The 21758-nt window shown below is 36.8% G+C and overlaps 1 protein-coding gene across 1 annotated transcript in view; it reads right to left on the reverse strand.

Annotated features, from left to right (window-relative positions):
- Positions 1-16563, reverse strand: part of grin2aa (glutamate receptor, ionotropic, N-methyl D-aspartate 2A, a) — a 192635-nt gene extending 176072 nt beyond the window's left edge. The window contains exon 1 of the mRNA XM_086154213.1: positions 16078-16563. Within this exon, the coding sequence (XP_086010339.1) occupies positions 16078-16548 (471 nt within the window). The 5' untranslated portion in view covers positions 16549-16563. The remainder of the gene's footprint in view (positions 1-16077) is intronic.
- Between the last annotated feature and the right edge of the window lie 5195 nt (positions 16564-21758).

The following is a 21758-nucleotide window of genomic DNA, read 5'->3' on the forward strand; positions in this document are numbered from 1 at the left end:
TAGCCTCCCCAAAATAAACAAGAAATGAATGTATGTATGCGCATGGTTTTGAGACGGCTATTTGCCAGAGTGGTCACTTCTGACTTCCGACTACCGCTACTTTGGATCTTCGGTGACTGAATGGCACTTTTTGTAAGTCGCTTTGGATAAAAGCGTCTCCCGAATGTAATGTAACGTCATGTAAAAGAACATGTACATTCCAGGCGGAAACGCTAAGAAGTGCATTGCGTACCACCATGTTTATTGTTACTATTTCAACCAAGAAGTGAATACACACTGTGTCCACAAGCTCGTTCGTGTTTATATTACACAGTATCTGATCGCAGGGCCGAATCAATTCCAAAATGTGCATATAGAATTTAAAATCTACATCTTATTGGGAACACGTACATGATTTACTCCGTAAAATAAAGTCGCTTTCGGATTTTACACCGAGAGTTTGGAATTGTGAGGCATCCGGGACGCGACGTTGTCAAATCCCAACAGCGACGCGCTGAAGCTTCGTTCAGCGGAACAAGCCACCAAGGAAAAGGAGGTTAAAATGGAGACGACGACGCACGCAAGGAGATTTAAGACCAAAGTAAACGCCGACAGGAGTACAACATCAAAACCAATTTATATTCCCATTTAGCTGCCACATTACGCAGCGTTCGCCCCCCTTTTCCCAAACCCTTATCAATTAATCTAAAAGCAGAAGGGATGGTTTCGAATGAATCGCTCATAATTTTCATTTTTACCATCACGGGTCAAGCCATTGAGTGGATTTTATTATCCAAAAGAGCTTTTACAGCTCCCAACTCCACTCGTCTACCTGGCTGCGGCAAATACTGTCAGAATGCGGCCGTGTTCTGCGGCGCGTTGTAGATTTGCGAGTTTGTTACCTTGAACCTCACATACCAGGCTGGTAACACGCTTGTGGACGATTTGATTTCTGAATGAGAAAACACGCTCATCCCACTTTGCATAAGTATTTAAAGTTTAATGACTGGCCGACTCAAAATGTCAGGTCCTCATATGAGGTTGACAATGATCGATTGATTCAGATAAGATAAGGAAACCTTTGGTGATCCCCATCGGGGAAATTCGTTCGTCACGGCAGCGTAATAGTTATAAATAAATAGACCAAAAATTAAAAAAACCAAGAGACATCCAAAAATAAATAGACAGCAGAAAGAACAACAACATCAAGGAAAACAATAGACGACAGAATGGAAAAAAAAAAAAAAAAGACGGTAAATGTGAAAGTAGACAACCAAAACCAAACAAAGTAACATTAGCAATGATAAGAGTAAAATAAACAAAAATAGTCTAGAAGCGAGTGGGCTGAGACCAACAGGATGAAAATATCACTCAGTATGTAAAAAAAAAAAAAAAAAAAAAAAAAGTTGTAAACCGCTTTAGAAACTTTTTTTTTTTTAATTTTAAACCAGATGTTTGACTTTTTTGACCGAGTTTAATTGCATCCATCCATCATCTGCTCACTCCGTTTACTCTCTCATCCACTTATCCGGGCAATTTTTCCCCATGTTTTGAATGAACTTACTGCATGTTTTTGGACGGTGGGAGGAAAAACCCAGGAATCAAACCAGGGTCACTCGTGCTGTGAGGCTGGAACCTTAATCACAGCATATCACCCCTGGTGTAATTAACTTTACCTAAATATTATTTATTGATTACCGTAATTTCCGAACGATAAGCCGCGACTTTTTTCACGTAAATAACGCTGCGGCTAATATATGGACTTTTTGGGGCGGGGGACGCTAACGAGCTTCACGCCGCTAAAACGTTTATCCTTGTTTATGCCAGAGTTTCAAGCAAAAACATAACAGTAATAGAAATAGTAGGAAGGAGGAGGAATAATAAATACAATGAAATATAAATTGTCTTAACTGTAAACTGTTAACTACAAAGATTTGAACATTTGAACATATTTATTCTTGTTCCTGTTCTTGTTTGTCTTTTTAATCATAGTCTTATTTTTTTTTTCTTCTTATCTACACATTTTCATTTTTTTTTTTTAATTTAATTTTATTCAATCCTATTTTTCAATCTGTCCCTCTGTTTATGTTTATATTGTTATTTAGTTCTAGTTGTGTACTTTTCACCCTCACTGTTCCTTGATGTTGCCCATTGTCATCCCAAATGTTGTTGTTGTTTATTTTTATTGTCTATTTAATCATGAATGTTTTGCAATCTTCGGTGTTTCTATTAATATTTCATATTTATTTTCCTTTTTTTTGACATAATGCTGCTGTGATAATGGGGATCAATAAAGTTTATCTTATTTACCTATTTAGTTCTAAATGAAAAAAATACACATATCCTTTTTAAGCGTCTATCAGGGGAAGAGACTGAAGAGAGACGCGAAGAGAAAAGTGAGAAAACTACTGATCGGAAGAGCTTACGGCTTTATTTCCTGAAGTCCAACATATTCATTCAAATCGATTCCCTCCAAGAGGCGAGAGGCCATTTCTCATCTGCAAGACAGCCGCATCCAGCTATTGGAATAATACCCACTCGGACGCTGCATTCACACACACGCATACATATACACACACACCAGCACTTTGTATTTACAGTGACAGAGGCACTTAATACAAGCGCACAAACACTGGAAAGATCATAATACAACAAGAGATAGCTGGGAAAGTGTTGCCATGGGAATCAGCCACAGGAAATACCAGCAGGAAATCAGAAACCCCAGTGATGTCATTATTGCAATGCGGGTACGCAGACGTCCACAGACACAGGAGCATAAAGTGGATTTGTGGGAATATATTGATTAAAAGTGCGTGCACATGCACATGTGCACAAACACACGCAACTCACATCGTACATCCTTGCAACATATTAAGAGCTTGCGGGACTTGTTACATAAATGATGATAATGAGGATATAGATCAGATCTGGGCATTTTATGGCCCGTTTTTATTTTTATTTTAAACTATTTTATTTGAATATTTGAATCTGTATTTTCAATCAAAATTGAATTTAGAAATTCATTATTTTTTCCTCTGTTTAATTTTGTATTGATTATTACATACAAAAATGTCGGTACAGCTATAAGATCATTAATGATCTTAAAGTTGAAATAAAAACCCCAAAAAATTGCAAAAATGCAATTTTTATTTTGTTCAATTTAGTTGGCCCGAGCATAAAAATTGAATAAAAAAAAACACCCGTCGGCCAAAATAATTGCCCACCCCGATATAGATAATCAAAATGATTATTTTCTAATAATTACAATATTTGGTTTCTCTGTCTGGTCCTTCCGCCGTCCCCTTCCATCACTCACAAACAAATTCAAGCCCACAGATCCGCGCCCTCCAACATGGGATGCAGAAAAGCAAAGGGCGTTACATGCAAACTTCTAACAAAACCTGCAAACAAACGTCATCTGAAGAGTGATGGGGCCCCCTGGATGTTACGTGACAATCGGAACGAGACGAACAAAGCGGGACGTCTCCCCATATTAATCGAACAAACTCATAAATGATGCTTTAAAATCAGACCTTCCAATCCAGCTCAACCCCAATACACCCTAATTACATCCACACAAACACATACTTCCTGCCTTATTTGCTGTTTGACACAAGCAGGCAACGACAAACATCCAAACATCAGAATGTTTGTGTGTGTGTGTGTGTGTAATTGTACCGCCTGAGGATAGACAGCAACGGGGATGGATGAATAATGTCCTTTGATCACAGCAAACACACACACATACACTCATACACACACTTCTCTCCTGTATTGATGCTGGCAGTTACACTGGGTGTGACTTGTTGGTTTGTAAAAAAAAAAAGTGAAAAATAAAAAAAATATATTTCCAAGCCACCAGGTTTGTTGTTATGACACACACATAAAAGAAAAATGTCCAAAGTTCTGATTGTTATCATCTTCCATTAGTAAATATGTTTTTTTTTTTGTCTTTTATCAGTTGAAAGGAAATGTTTTAGTGAATGACAGAGGGTCAGATCGCTCTCTGTGACACGGACGACTCTGAGGTCATCAGTTTGGGGCTAAACAGCCTTAATTTTTAATATTTTCCAAGAAAAAAAACAAATTCATTCTCCTCAAAAATATATAAGCTTTCCTTCCCACCATCATCACATCCGTCCCTCTTGCCGTCATTGATATTCATCTAATTCCAGTGTTCGGCTTTCACTTTCAGACTATAAGAATAAGAACAACTTTATTTACCCCGAAGGAAATTGTTGTGCCAGGGTTAAAAAAAAATATATAATAATAATGAATAATAGTAGAAAATTGTATAAACAGTAAAAAAATAATCATAATGTGGCTGCTGTGCACAATTTTGTAACAGCTACCTTTTGCAGCTCATCTGCAGAGCTAATGTGTTATTCTTTGCTTTGCACTCATTGACAATTCTTACTATATTCTGAAAAAGGTTAAAAAAAAAAAATTACAAGCTAAGGTTGTTTTTTTTTTGTTGTTTTCCTTCATGGCTTTAGTTATTTCTTTTGCAGCGAGGCATGTGCGGCACAGCAGTTTGCATTTCTGCCTCACAGCAAGAAGATGGGAGACCCTGAATCACCGAGATGTTCGAATGAGAGCGACTGGTTTGTATGGATTTACAACTAGACTTGAATTTCTTCACTGGATGACGTTTCCGCCCTCGTCTGAGACGCTTCTTCACTTCTGACGTCCTGTGGGGAGTTTCAGGAAATAACTGCCGGGGTTCCGGGGCGTGTCGAGGTTACGGTGGCTTGTTATGTAAATGGGAGGGGAAACTAGGTCAAAGGGGGGGTTGCTATGCTAATGGTGATGTCGTCAGGTGAGAACCAAGGAGCAATTTTTGGGGATTACCTGGATTTGAATGTGAAAGAGTAAAGCTGGACAAAGGAGTGAAATTTATTGGGGTGTGTGAGGCCCTTCCTCCGTTCAGAAACGACTTTTCTGTCCACAGACGTGCATGCATTTACGATGGGAACAACAAAGATTTGATACACTGCTGATTTTTCGGCTTTTCCCACTTGCAAAACATGGAGAGGTTTTGATCTCAGATGCTCTTCAACTCTGAGCGACGGAATCGAAAACAAAAATGATTTTCAAGTCATTCTTTTTATTGCATGACGAATATTCGATCACCTACCGAGCGGTGAGCATTGCAGCTCTCACTGATCTATTCTTTCAGAAGCCCTCCTGTTCTCCACTCATTACCTGTATTAACTGCACCGGTTTGAACTGGTTACCAGTAGAAAACACACCCGTCCACACACTCAAACAAAAAAAACTAGATCTGCACGAGGCTGGGATCGGCTACAGGACAACAGGCAAGTGGGAAAAGCTGAAAAATCAGCAGTGTATCAACCACTTCTCCCTGCTGTTTGTACTTGAACACTGCAAATTCTGATTTATCAACTGGGACATTTCAGAGAGGATTTAAATTTGACCGTATTTGACAATTTCACCTGCATTTCATTCAATTTTTTTTTTAATTTGGGGATTTATTTCTTCATTTTGCTCCATCATGGAAAAAAAAAAACAACTAAATTTGTGCTCAAAAGTGATGCAATTCTGAGCTCTGCTGAATCGATTACATTCACCGAGATTTTTTTTTCATTTTCTTTTTTTTTTTTTTTTTTTTCTTGAGACGTTGTTGCTACGGTAAACATGTTACCGATGTTTAGTTTAATAAGAACGCGGGGAGCAAACAAAAGGAGCATCAGCTTTGAGGCGCGACAACATTTATTGACTTACGATTCATTCCTAATCCTGCACCTCGGTTGATTAGGGTGTTTTTTTCTGTTATTCAAATTATTTCGTCAACTTCATTATTCCTGGAAATGTGTTAATCAACCTAAGCTTCGCTTCATAGGGGAATCAGACACAGTGTTCATTCATTTGACTGAATTGTTGAATAATTAATCGAGAATCGTAAGTCCCCCTGGAGGTGGTTTTTCGGAGACGGGAACGTGCACTTTCTGTTTGTGCAAGTGAATTTGCGCATGTGAGTGAGTAACTATGTACAAGCTTCAGCAGAATTAAAGATGCTATAAGATTAGCCACCTTTTATAACCTATCTAGTTCCTCAGGTGTGTCTGAGGCACGTACCAAAAAATTACCATATTGCAATACATAATAGATCTGAAACAGTTATATGATGTGACTGACAGCGTCAGAATGTTAACTATTTTACTAATTCTAACAGCAATTACCGGGAAGCACAACATTTCTGTTTCAGTAAATATAGCTCGACTTTATCACAGCGTGTTATTTTGTTTTTGTAATGCATAGCAATACTTTATTGTGCCCAACATGTGTTTTACATAAAAATAAACCGATGCCCTGCGGACCGCCGTGCACGATAAGAGAAAATACCATCATAACCCAGTGAGGAAGCCTGGAGGATGTCTAATATGGACATTTTTTTAATCTTTTTTTAAATCAGCAGCTCATTAATAGCCGTGATGACAGATGGCGTGTTTATATTAAGAAACAAAGCATAAAGGAGTAGGACGGTTAATAAAGAACATTGCTCAAGTATATGAACGTCATAAAAAGCATCCTGAATTTTTACCATGTTTATTTAAGAAAAGCATTGCAATGCAATGGTTGGGTTTGCATCAACACTTCCCGGCAAGAAAGCACCTGGTTCCACCCCGAACTTTCAGTGCGTCGTTTGCAGCGAATTATCGGAATTATCTGTTTTGCTACCGTAGCCCCAAAACACGCAGTAGGTCAACTGAATGAGGGAGTAAATGAATGTATGCCCTGTGGTGAACCCCACTTTTCAGCCACTGACAGCCAGGATAGGCCCTTCTGCAACATTTATCTTCATATATATGAACCAGTGAGGTGCAGTCAGTAGAGGCAGGGGAGGCCGAGCCTCACCTGTCATCATGGGAAGAAAAAAAATGCAAAATGAAAAAATAAATTAAATGGTCATATTTATTCAGTGATTTGTACTATAACGTTATTTTCCACTTAACTTTACCATTTTTTTTCCCAAATTGCTGAAAAAACAAAAAACAAAATTCACATAGTGGGCTGAGCCCACTATGGATTGTGCAATGATTCGGCTAACTGTGCTAGCATGCTATGCACTGAGACCATAGTCCTGTCTCTGCGGACGTCACTCTCAAAAAAAAACAAAAAAAAAAAAAAACACTTTTTATATATGAACTCAATAGTTTAGCTGATGCATTTAATGTTTTTCGTCAACAACTGTAACATGTTTCTTGTAATCATAAAACAAGTGCGAGGACACATGAAGTGAGGCAGGCAGTGACGGTGCCTCATGTTAGGAGGCGCTGCTGATCCCAGGGATCCTTCTCACTACTGGGCGACAGAATAATAGAATTAGCAATAGCAAGCTACAGTAAACAGTTGGCAGGTCAAGTGCAGCCATCCAGCTATTTTTTGCCGGTCTTATTGAGTTGTATGGCTCACAAACAGTGAGGGATGAATGTATATCTCCTGGGCAGCTTCGACTTTTTGTCCCAGAAGGATCTCATTCAAACAGTTCCTGAGGCAACAAAGTTGCTTCAGCCGGTGGTCAACCTTCCGGCTACGACAGCATTGGTTGAGCGCTCGTTCTCGGCACCGAAAAGACTCAAAACATACAGTCGGAACAGGACTGATCAAGGATGATGATTTCCATTGAGACAGAGACTTTTAAAACTGAAGAAAGATATGGAAGACTTCTGCAAGCAAGTTATCGATGCTTTTCCTCAGAAGGTTTGGCGCATGGACTTAATTTTTAAGTGAAGGTAAGAGATAATCATGTTTTCCTTTTCAATGTGCTTTTTTTCCTATGCTTTAGTTTGAATATGTAAAGAATGCTGATATGATATTTTAAACAAAACACGTCAATCGCTGCCAATAAAATGGTGAATAAGCTGCTCTGTAGGGCTCTTATGTTTGTAAAGCCATGAACCTCACCGCACCTCACTGAATAAATACGTAATATATAAATGAATACATTATATATATATATATATATATATATATATATAATATTCATATCGATGGCTAGAATACAAAACCTCCTATCTGGAAAAAAAAACACATTTTTCAGGAAATGAAAAAAACGTTTCATTTGATTACAGTATGGTTTTTGTTAAAGATAGTTAAGAATATTCTTTTGTTTATAGACTATATTTCTATGTTATAGTTTAAAATACATATTTATTTTTACCACTGACAATGCAGATAAGTGTTTTTTTCCTGATTTTTTCTGCTTCATTGTGGACGTCGGAGTTTTGTCACGTGACATTTATGTCAAAAGAAAGGGCGGGATTATCTTGCAGATAGACTGAAAATGCGGAGCCATGCAATTTCTCACCATTCAAAACCCAAATCGAAAAATTTGCAGATAGGAGGTTTTGCATATTATGAACATAATATATATGCTCCTGTATTTTTTAGCTAATTATCTATACAGTTTTTTTTTTACCCTTTCAAATGCAAATATTTTCCCCTCAAAGGCATAGTACCTGCCGCCTACAGACCATAATTGAATCTACGGGTCTAAAATAAAGAAAAAGATGGAAACAAAAATGCAACGTGAGCATCGACAAGAGATATCGGATTGATGGGACAAGACACACAGTCCACGGCGTCCATGACCATGTGACCCTTGTGTCGTTTCTGACCTCTGAGTGAGTGTGAGAATGGGACAAACGATAAATTGATGCATTCTATACATCAATATTGTGCATATTCAAGTAATGGAGTCTGTATTATGAAAAAAGAATTCAGCAAAATAATAATTGAGACTTGGTATATACTGAACAGCACCTTATGTTTCCGTTGTAAGGATGCTAAATACTGAGCTCTGTGCACGTCATAGTGCACCGGCATGGATGGGATGCAAAAACCCTACTTTGTGTTATTGTAGGATATTTTACACTGAATAAAATGGCTGTTTTTTTGATTTGATTGATTTCTTTTTGGATACCATGTGGACTCAAGAAAACTGGAATAAGGTATGATGGTGCCAAGTCCTTGTTTGTGGATTATGGAGCAAATAAAATAATCAAATGCAATGTGTGAGTGCAACTATTTTCAATTATTTACGTCCGACCGACATGAAAAAGCCAGGAGACATTCATGTTCATGGTAAACCAAAGTTCTGGTCTCAGGCGGATATACTTTGTGAGAAATTGAAGAAAAGGGAACCAAAAACTAAATTAAATTAGCAAATAAATAAAAATAATTGCATTTGTCTTACCCATTAAGATAACCGTTGCACCAAGAACCCATCATACAGTTTGAATTTGAATCATCATTACATGATTACAATGAGACAAAATGACTTCTCTGTTAACAACATAAACATAATTGTAACAAATTGGTTTTCAATAATATTGAGGGGGTTGAATGCTCAGTAATTAAAAGTGGAAGTCAATCATTGAGATAATCCAACCGATAATTTCCCTTGATGAAACATCAATTTGTTTCAACCACTTTTCAAAAAACACCAAATAATCATTGTGATTACATATTGTATTCATATTTATATTTACGGTATGTTTGGGCCGTTTCCCCCTGCGTTTGGCTCATTTTTTATTAAATCAAAGAGATTATAAAGGCCAATATTTTTCCATATTTTGGAAAATGTCCTCATTGCTGCCAGTGTTTCGTAGCCCACAGTTAAAAACGTGCACTTGCTTATCAATGATTAGTATAAAGTTTACGAAAAGCCGCCATTACAAAGTCGCTTTTACATGCTGTTTAATTATTTCTCTATTTATTTTACTATGTGATTTTCATCCGGTTTGAAGGAGCTGCCGGCAAATTCAAGCTGAATTACTTAAAATGTACGAAAAAGAAGATGTTTCTGTCCTTAATCAATAATGTATTCTTTTCAGTACGGGCACGCCATGCATTATTCAACAAAGGTTGAGATGTATGGAAGGGACAAGGAAATACTGCAACATTTATCTCATTAACAGGCAAGAATAAAACACACTGCGACAAGAAAAGGGATGACGGATGAGAAAAAACTGAGAATGATAGAAAAAAAAAAAAAGTGGATAAAAAGAAGCGGTGATGTTTGAGGCGTAAATAGAATTTTTTTTTTTTTTTTTTTTTTTTTTTAAAAGGCTTTCCAATCTCCTGGGGTTCACGTGCTTTTGACTGCATCAACATCCGAGAGATTTAGCCTCCCGGTGACGGTGAAGGGGGACGCGAGGTTTAAGTATGCAGTGCACGAACATGCATTAAAACATAAACGCACGCTAGTATAAAGACATAATCATGAATAGACAAACACACAGAGGGTCTTACGAGGGTGTAATCATTCGAGGCGAGCGCCTCCTCGTATTTCACTTGAGGATTACCGAATTCGGGACAGAACGAGGCGAGACTTCACAGGGGAACGTAAACCTCGACCTACAGTGAAGTGTAATATAAATTTTAAGCACATTTTAAGCAGGGAAAACGGCAGGGCTTCATGGGGAAAAGGAGGCCCCTAGATTTTAAAAATATGCAGAAAAAGTGGCCTCGGAAAAGCAATTCTGATCACATTTGCGGCTAACTTTCTATTTATAATTGCTTGCAATACATAGTCAGTTTTGAGTATATATTTTCAGGAAGACTTTTTTTTTTTTTTTTGAAAAAACAAAACAAAAAAAACGTCATATGTTGAGGAAAAAATAATATTTCATCAGGTGATGATTTATTATGTTGTATGGTGATTATTTCTAATTTTGAAGACATTTTTATATATTTTAATCAAGACATTTCATTTTAACATTGACGAGAAATCTTATTCATTTATCTATTTTTTCATTGTATTTAAATGTCATTTTATTTGTCTTTTAAATCTTTTTTTTTTTAATTTTAGATATTTTTTTTTGGTATAGTATTTAATTACTCACTACTCATAGTTAGCCATTTTTTATTGCAGTTTTGCTGCCACAAAAGGAACCGGGACGAGGTTGCAACAGTTTTTATTTATTTTTTTTATCTTTTATCATGTCTAAACTTTTAAGTAGGTTTGTCTACTAATAGTTACATTTCCTAAAATGAAAAAAAAAAAAAAAAAATTCAGGTCCTGTGAGCATTAAACATCTGCCTCGGCTGGGGAGACGGCTATGGCTCGGGTGTCTCACAAAAAAATATAAAAACCTAAAAAAATAAGTTGACCATTTCTATTTATTGACTAAATGAACACGAGAAAGAAGAACTCTTCCAAGCAATAACAAAAATAATTCAGTCCTTCGTCGAAAAATAAATTCCAAACAGTAACTCCCTCCTCTGAGGAAACCACAACGCTTTTTTGACCGTCCTCAGTCTTCACTGGGTCGGGTTCGCCATCTTAGATCAAATCTGGCGCTCAAACTTATATTCTTAAACATTTGTGTAATCAATAACTAGGGATATACCCCTTTTTCAACAATGAGATGCTCATCACATCAACCCATGATGTCATAATATAAGCGTTTGCCTTACTTAAACTTACTCCTCAGTGTAAATAAAATATATTTCAAATATCACACTATAAAATGTACTTTTTTAACTAAAGTAACAAAGTGCTTCGTGAAAACCATTACAACTCACTAACCGGCTTAAATAGTGGCGTAAAGTAAGGAAAATAAGCAGCACGTTCCTTTTAATGCTAATGCGGTTCAGTGGGCTACTCCGCTAGCTGCGCTATATTTGCTACTTCCAATCAAATGCAATGATAAAGGGCAATTATTTTGTCTGGCGGGCCACATTTCTTATTTAATTTTTATGCGCGGGCCAGCCAATGAGGTATCATGTTGATTAAACAAAATGAAAATTACAATTTTTAAATATTGAAATTTTTCGGCATTTTATTTCAACTTGAAAATCGTTCATGATGGTATAAATGTACCAACATTATTTTGAATGTCGTCATCCATGCAAAATTAAACAAAGGGGAAAAAAAAGGGACTTTCTAAATTGAATATAGATTGAAAATATTCAAAGAAAATAGTTTGGCGGACCGGATAAAAAAGCAAAACGGGCCGAATGAGGCCCGCGGGCCGTTAAATGCCCGGGTCGGATATAGGATAAACCAAAGTGGATAAAACTTTAATGCTAAGTGCATGTGTAACAGTAATAACTCATAACACATTTCTCAACATCTACTCCGCTCGGTTTTATAGTAATCCTTCTTTTCTGTAAGCTAACTTACCAAACTGTCTTGCATCAACCTTGGTTTTGGGTAGAAAAGTAACTTAAAAGACTTCGCGGATGCAAAATAATCAGTTTTCCATCCCGAAGCGTCATTAAAAATATGCTTCCGCCTGGAAAAACCACCGAGTGACGGCGAAGCTTCGGCTTTCTCTTCAACCGGCATTCATTTCACCGCAACCTGGAGGTGCAAAGACCTTCGTGAGTGATAGAGAAGTGATAATGCAACGCCGAGTGACATTTGGACGGGAAGCTAACAGATAACTTATGAGGAAGGAGGGAAAGAGTGAAAGGGGCAACAAAAGAAGACAAAGTAGGAGGCTGAAGTGGATGATTTTCTCCTTGTCAGGGTGTGCAGAGGAAACACTCGCCGTGTCGCAGAGATGAATTGCTGATGTTTCAATAAAACACTCAGGGGGTGTGTGAATGTTTGCACACGTGTGTGTGTGTGTTAAACTGATATATGTGTTGTGTCTGGGTGATACCAACGCTTTGGGCAAATCCAGGAAGGTTGACACACATATGGCAAAGCCTCCCAAAAAAAATTTCCAACTTTTTTTTTTTTGTTGTTGTTTATTTTAGTCGTTTTTTTGAATATTTAAAGGTATTTTTTGTTTGGTTTTATTCTGATTTTCCAGTAATTCCATGCAATGTTTTCCAGCAGATTTTCTAATGATCTCTCAGTTCATTATTACTTTCAAATCACAATAATCACATGATTTCTTTTTGATTTCTTCTTTTTCCCTGAAGGTTGAGGTCTTTCAGATTAATAATTGCCTGGTGTCTTTTTATTTGTTCAATTCTTCATGCCGTTCAAATTCTCCTTTCATTTTTTTATGATAATTCCATTTTTAATTGAATATTTGTTTCGGCTAAAAAAGGTGACTTTTCTTTTGCTTTAATGATCTATTTTTTTCTTTTATTTTTTTCAGTAATCAACCAGGTAGTCATAAAAAAAACAGATTTCAAAAACATTTCTTATTTGCATTACAAGCACGATTGTAATGCAAGTTTTTCTCATAATTAATTATGATATAGGGGATGGAAGTCTTAATGAGCAAGTAAGTAATGAGTAAGTGTAGGTATGAATGTGTGTGTGTGTGTGTGTGTGTGTGTGTGTGTGTTTGGCAGGTGCCAGTCTGAGCATCGTGTAATTCCTCAGATCAAACTCCAGGATTATCCTACACTCTTCTCTTCAGTGCCCACCTCCTACCTCCGATACATCCACAGACATTGTAAGATTATGTAATCAATTACCCACTACCACAGTGACTTAAAACCATTCCTTATTTACAAATGCGAAATCTTCCAGGGGTTTGTGTTATTGTTTGTTTTGTTTTTTTTCCCACGAGCTGTAGGCAGTGATGTCATCTCAGCTAAATTTGGTGACGCTTGAACAAGAAATACCACAAAAATAGGTTTGAATGTAAACTGAAATGATTTCCTTGCACTGTTTAGCAGAGACAGATGGGTTTTCCTAGAAATAAGATGAAAAAAAAAATCTGTCAAATACCTAATAAATTTACAAAATAAAAGAAAAAAATATTTATAAAATCTTAAATCTTATTTATTGACAGTAAACTATAGGTTAAAGTGGCAAAATACGACCAAGCAAATAAGTGTTTATTTCTACTACTGAGAGCATGATACTTACTAGTACAGATTACAGCAATTTTTCTTGTGTTAGAAAATCCAAGATCAAGGATTGAAGGAGTTGCTGTGAGCTAATTTAAAAATAAAAAAAAGAAATAAAAGCAGTTTTTCGCTGAACATATTTTTCATATGAGATGTTGCTACAAGCCAAATGTCAGAAATATGTCAGACATTGTATAATACAAGGAATGGCCTGGAGATATAAGGGAAAATACCGATAAAAAAATAGAAAAAATAAAAATATAAACATAAAATGTGTGTGTGTGTGTAAATGTATATATATATATATATATATATATATATATATTTTTTTTTTTATATACAAATAAATATAGAATTACAAGGAAAAATAATGTAAAATAGAACAAAAATGTGCCTTAATACAGTTTAAAATCCATATAAAAATCCTCTAGGGGGAAAGTGGGGGTTAAGTCTGTTTAGGATTTGAAAACTGTCTGTATCTCAATCAGCGTGTTTTTTTTTTTTTTTTAATTCTCCTCAAATTCCATTGGAAATAAGTTGTCACTAATACGCTATTAGTTTATTTCACGGTTCACGATATTTGGTTTAATTTTGCGGCGCCAATAAATCACGACAAAGTTAGTGCATGTCAAAACCAGTGACGCACAGATGCTAACAAATACAGCATGGGATCCTGAAGGCATATCTCTGAGAAACAAATCAAAAATTAAATAAAAGCCCCTTAGTCAACCTGATGAATCCCAGTAGCTTAAATCCAAATAATGCAACAACGAACGCACCGTCGTGACTCTTAGTTCTGGTCTCATCGCCGCTCAATGTGACTAGTTTTCGATATTCAGACACGACAGCCAATCACACGGCATTTGACATTTTCTGTCAGAAAAAGTGAAATCAACATTCGGGGGTCTCAATCCACCAGAGTACCCTGAATAACACAGCTACAATTACTGGATTTGACTTTTATTGTAAAAAAAAAAAAAAAAAAATAGCCAGTTACTTTTCACATTCACACATTTGTACAAACCTCCTCCATCCAGACGGCGCCATTACCTCCTCCTGGACATCACATTATATCGCCAACACATTCATTTCCATTCAACTGATGAGGTATGAAAGTAACTATGTGGTTTGTTCGATGGCTAATGAAATTAGCATATGGGCTTTTACAAAAATCCCGTTGTCATGGAGAACACCGGACAGTGTTGTCGTTTCCGTGGTTTCGCCTAGAAGGTAACAACTTTCATCACTTCAGTCCGTCGCCGTTCGATTATTCGACTGGTTTCGATGTTCGAGCGTAAACAATCAAAACCAACGATGTAATTGCGCATTTTCACGATGGTCCGAGGAGCTGCATGTGTCATTTTGCTCAGAAAGGTTATAGAGCAGTGGTTCTTAACCTGGGTTTGATCGAACCCCAGGGGTTCGGCGGAGGTCAAGACACACATTGGTGATGACATCACCGGCTGCAGGTGATCACGCTACATAGCTTAGCCTATCCGTGCTGCAGGGATTTCGGCGCGCTCAGTTGTAGTAACTTGTGACTGTCGTGATGGTACGTCATGTGATTTCTTTCTTAATATTTTAATCCCTTCATACTAATTATGTCGGGCAAAAAAAGAAGAATACGTACAATACGGATTCACATGTATGACGGAATGCGATTGGAATCGATGTCCTAACGGCATGATTTGCAAAGACAAGATGAGCAATTCTAGTCCAGCGCCGGCAAAACTAAGGGAAGGCTTCCTTCAGCTGCATGGAGATGGGAGCTACAAGAACATAGCGCTTGCTGGATTCAAGGTGAAGGGAGCCAGATTCCATGAAAAGGCTCCTCTGCCTGTTCTTTGTACCCATCAACCAAACGATCTTCCATCCAATAAAGAAGGGTTCGGTGAATGCGCATGTAAAACAGGTGGGGTTCAGTACCTCCAACAAGGTTAAGAACCACTGTTATAGAGGCACCAAGATGCTGCACAGATTACATAGATGCGTGAAGTGGAATATAAACAAGATGTCGTGACGCTCATCGATTGAAAGTTTCTTAGCGGCAGCAACAACATCCTCGAATGTAAAACATATCCGGATTGATATGTTTTCTTTGTTGGTCATTTTTACCTCTACGGGTCTTTCAGCAGATCCAAAGTCTTGGATAACAACTCAAAAAGCAAAGCGATCTATCCGTTAATTATTCCGATCCATTCATTCATTCATTCATCATCATCATAAACGCCACGACGCAACGTCTTTCCCGCAGCGGTTCTCGTTTCTCAGTCATCCTCCAGCCAACATCACCCAACCACTCCTCCATACCTTGTCCGCCATGATCATGGACGAGCCCCCGTGGATGCCCAGGATGGGTATGAGCGTCTGCGATGAAATAAAATCCAAAATCTGGGCGATGGCTTCCTGGTCGGTGCCATCCCCGAACACCACGCCGTGGATCTTGGTCCCCGACATCAGGTCGCACATGTGGGTGATGATGCTTTTCGGGTCGGTCTCGTTGACGAGAAGCGTGACCACGTTGACGTCGATGGGGTCGTCTTTGCTCCACAGCGCCCGGATGTCTCGGTCCGAGATGTAGCGGGTGCGTCCGAGGATGACGGCGATATTCAACACGGGGACTTTCTCCGACGGGCCGCCGCTTCGCTGCTTTTGGGCCGCCGCGGGATCGGCGATCAGGCTGACCGCCGTCAAGAAGGCCAAGCAGAGCAGCACGCCATTATTACCATCTGCACAGCCGCTCTTTCTACTCCCCTTGCTTCTTTTACCGCTGAGGGACATCCTGCCAATCCACTTCATCCCCTGCGCGGAAACACAACACAAGTACGGAAGGAGAAAAAAAACGGGGTTAGCCGCCTGTCTATTTTATTTATTCTCTCAAGCGTTATTAAACGCATAAACCTTGCGGGGGAGAGAAGACGCCTTGAGAAGAAGTTCAGGAGAAGGTGCGAAAAATAAAACATGAGTAAGAGGTGAACATTTTTTCTGTCACGACGGCGATGATGATCGGATGATTCAGGTGCCGCTCGGTTGGATGCGATGTGTAATTTACAGGTGTAATATCCTGACGCTACGCCTTGAGCGGCACATTAATGAGGAGATAAGAAGTTATAAAAAAAAAAAAAAAAAAAAAAATGCACACAATGTTTGAATATTTTACTTTACCTGTCATTTGATGTATGAATTTATTATAAACCCTGTCCTGTGCAGTCAGTTAAAAGAATATACATTTATAATATGCTATGCATGCGTGCGCAAAATATAAAACCGATATCAATAAATGATTAACACACAATGGAACATGAGGAAAATATATCAGTAAAAGACACAAATGTGATATTTTATAAGGGGTTGTGTGTGTGTGTGTGTGTGTGTCTATGCATGACTTTGTGCATGTGTGTGACATCGGACGTGCGCAGGTTTGCAAAACAACGGAGAACATTGGACAGGCATGCATAAACCAGACATATGTGACATATATTTTTTATTTTATTTTATTTTTTCCATCACTGTATAGCCTGTTTAAGTGTACCACTCATTCACGGAAGCGCTTTTTTTGTATCAAGGTAGTTGCATCCTGCCGAGATGTAATCACGGAGCTCGGGAGAAATGTGGCCATTTGATGTTGGAGTTCCTATTTAGACTGTCAGGGAATGATTTCCATTATTGCATCTGTGGGGGTCTGACGTCAATTTCTCTGAGGTTGGAGCCTCTGAGGTCCTGCTGCTGGACCTTAACAAGGCTATTTATTTGTCCCCTTGGGCACTGTGTATTTAAAAAAAAAAAAAAAAAAAAAAAAAATTGAACCCCAAAGATGCTTTCTTAGTTAAGTGAAAATAAAGAAAAAATAATTTTAAAAAAATCAAATGCAAAGCAGTGTTTTCAATTGTTTAGGTCCAAATGTGACATCACATTTAAATCAGGAATAACTGTGCTAAGTCCTTGTTTGTGGATTAAATGATAAAATCTCATTGTGCCCATGCAAGTACGTGTAAAAAGTTTAAATAAAATATCATTATATTATATAAATATCATTCATTACATTTACTTAATCTAGTGCAATGAATTGCTTTATCTTTTGACAACAGTTTGCTGTTAATGTTAAGTTTGAAGGCTTTTACTTATCAGACTTTTCAATGTCCTTTTTAAAAATCAGGATTTCAGGGATTCTCAACCACAGGAGCTTCTTATTTGCTTCTATATATGGTGATATTTGTTTCTTCTAAAGGCCTTTATTTACTGCTTTTCATCTCAGTTAACTATTTGTTGGCTGCACGGTAATACAAAAAGTCCCTGGTTTGATTCCAGAGGTTTGGATAATGATTTACCATCATTTACTAAATGGAAAATCAGCCTCCAGCGAGGCCACATTACCGAAAAATTCAATGAAAAAGGTTGTCGGTTGACAAATTTAACTCGGTTAAAACTTGGCAAAACGAATGCATGAAAATTTAAATAATGTAGCAATAAAGGACCAGCAGCGCTGATTTGCATGAATCTCTAAGAAGTTGCCAAGATAAAAACACAAACACTAATCAGCCAAAGGGATCCTTTTGTCCCGAGAGTCCCAGAAACAGCAACTTCCAAGAGGAAAAACTGAAACCAAGTCTTCAAAATTGTTGCACCATCTTTTCATTTTCACAAAGTAAATTTGACTATTAATATCACGCTATCATTGGGACCATTAAACTTGGGTCAAAAGCTTTTCATCAGCACTTTCTGGAGGTTATAATGCTAATAAACTGTGAACAGGGGAGCTGATGAAAATATGTTCAGTATAATGGAGCGTGGCAAGGTGAGCCCGGTAAAAATAGTCAGGCTGGTAGTAATTTAACCCGGTACAGACGGTATGGCGCCCGTCATTTCTCAATTTGAGTAATTCCCATGCTTTTCCAGCCTATTCACATTAAGGGTGAAAAACACACAGGAGAAACCCGATTAAAAAATGTGGACGGTTAAAAAGAACACGGTTTAAGACAGTGAAAGTGGACCTTATTCATAAATAATTAAACAGTGTCAAATCAAAGATCTGACACTTCGATTTTGAAAGAATGGCCTCGATTATCAAAACTTGCAAGAGACAAAATAAACAGCAGAGTGAAACATTTCCCTCTGGAATGTTTTCCACATGAAAGAAAACAAATTCAAATGTAAAAAAAAAAAAAAAACAAAGAGATTATTTATTTATTAAAAAATGTAATTTTTAAATTGTTTGTATTTTTTTTACCCCTGAATATATTTGTTGTTTGTTTTTTTTCATTGAGAGAAATCATTTGAAATATCTATATTCTCCAAATTAGTTTTGTTCAGTGAATTTAGACATATTTATCTATATTTGTTGAATTTTTTTAAAGTATTTTTTGTATTTTCTTTTTTTATTATGAGAAATCATTTGAAATATATCTATATGGTTTCGTTCAGAGAATAATTTAGTTGCATTTATCAATTTATGTGTTGAAAAAAAATGTGTTTTGATTGTTGTTTTTTATTATGAGAAATCATTTGAAATATATCTATATTCTTCAAATTAGTTTCATTCAGAGAATAATTTAGTTGCATTTATCAATTTATTTGTTGAAAAAAATGTGTTTCAATTTTTGTTGTTTCTTTATTGTGAGAAATCATTTGAAATATATCTATACTCTCCAAATTAGTTTCGTTCAGAGAATAATTTAGTTGCATTTATCAATTTATTTCTTGAAAAAAATGTGTTTCAATTTTTGTTGTTTCTTTATTGTGAGAAATCATTTGAAATATATCTATATTCTTCAAACCAGCTCTGTTCAGGGAATAATTTAGATGTGTTTCTATATTCATTTGTACATTAACTTATTCTTTTTTCATTTTTATTGTGTGGAATCACTTGAAATACACCATAAATATGCTCCAAATTTGTTTTTGTCAGAGCTTTGGGATATAACTGAGAAATTGAACAGCCAGCCTGAAGGCGAGGGACGGATGAGAGTCTTCAGCTCGGATGCCATTAAAATCACAATGTATCTCAGGTGACCACTTGTAATGACATTTCACTTTCTCATTCTAGACGCAAATAAACACCTACATTATTTGTGCTTAGAGAGAAAATGGTAAGTGGTGTTCCTGCCTTGTCTTTGGAGCACAAACAGAGGAAAAAAAAAAAGAAAAATCAACACCATCCTCCTTGTATTCCATGAGCTTTTAAAAAATAATGGTAAAATAACTGCATATCAGTGTGATGCAGCTTATTTTTACATTCACTCTTTAAATGACGATATTATTTCTATCCCAGAGCTGTGCCAGATAAAGCAATAAATTCAACGTTTGTATACTTTGGGTAAGAAAAATGAAAAATTTGATTTTTTTGAGCTATTTTGATTAGTAAGTTGGGGATTTATTTTAAAAATGTTTATTGGCTAATTGAGCTAACGGAGCACTGGCTAACTCGACTATGGTGACAACTTTCGTCTGATAGTGTTTTGCCTATAATAAGAATAATAATGAAAATAATAATAATACAGTGGTGCAGTGTTTAGCACTTGGATCCCTGCTTCGATTCCAAGAATAAAAATAACTTTATTTATCCCAAAGGAAACTGTTGTGCCGGAGTTACAAGAAAAATATAACAATATTAAATAGTAGAAAAATTGTATAAACAGTATTAAAAAAAAAAAAAAAAGAGAAAAAGGGAAAGTAATACAAAAAACTATAAAGCGTCTTAACAAGTGAAAGATAAGAAGTACACAAGAGTATGAAAAAATATTGTACATGTAGCTGCTTTGAAATATTGCACAGTGATGAACATACATACAGATAAATTATTACAGTTTATTACGATTTAAACTGTAATAATACAATTATTTGTATTTCTTATTCTACCTTTTTCTCTGATTTTTTTTTTTACTGTTTATACAATTTTTCTACTATTATTTATTATTGTTATATTTTTCTTGTAACTCTGTCACAACAATTTCCTTCGGGATAATAAAGTTATTCTTATTCTTGGAATTGAAGCAGGGGACTGACTGCTAAACACTGCACCACCCTGCCGCCTATTATTATTATTTTTATAATAATAATAGGCGGCAGGGTGGTTATATTATTATTTTTATAATAATAATATTAATAATAATAATAATAATAATAATAATAATAATACTGGGAGACTCTTCTGCATGTTCTCCTCATGTTTTCCTCCCACAGTCCAAAAACATGGAAAAACATGGAAAAAAAAAATGGGGAAATTTCCCAAATGAGTGAGTGGATGGTGGTTTGTCTATGTTTGTTCCCCAGCAGTCCAGGGTGAACCAACCTCTCACACCTCCAGGATCCCTCGTGACCCCGAGTGCAGGATAAGCAGCAGAAGATGGATGATAATAATAATAATAATAATAATGATAATAATTGGGGAGAGAAAAAGCCCTGTCTTGCTACAATTAGTGCGGTGAGAGGTTCTGATGCTGCTGGAATAATCAACTATAAATATCAATGGGTGGGAGACATACACTCACTTTTATGAATATTAAAGAAATGAATGCATCATCCAGAGATTACCAACTTTTAAAGATTCTTCACGCTATTGTTGTTTACAGTAAAACATCATTTTTGCCCATCTTTCTCTCACACGTTCTGCCCAAAACAGGTCACCAAAGTCAAGTTCTGGTCTTTGCACGGTTTCTCCCCAGTAAAAAGGCAGTGCACGTGCACGTGCAAGAGAAAGGAATGTCAGGTTCTTGAAAATGAATTTGGCCTGTTTTGATTTTTTTTACCGCAACCACATCGCATCCTGGGTCTGCTCACAGCTGTTCTCAAAGTCCTCGTATGATCGGATCAAAAAAAGGACACGTGTTAATGCCAGAACCAGCAAAACAAGGTAGAAAGAAAGGGAACAAGCAGAGAGAGAGAGAGAACACACACTTCACCAAATGGGATTGAAGCAGTTTATCATCACACACTGCTACAATTTCTTGACACAACAGCAGTAAATTATATTTGCTAGGCATATCCATACAATT

The sequence above is a fragment of the Fistularia commersonii genome, chromosome 10, assembly GCF_037954325.1.
Source record: "Fistularia commersonii isolate RoL2024-O1a breed Wild chromosome 10, RoL_Fcom_v1.0, whole genome shotgun sequence".
NCBI lineage: Eukaryota > Metazoa > Chordata > Actinopteri > Syngnathiformes > Fistulariidae > Fistularia > Fistularia commersonii.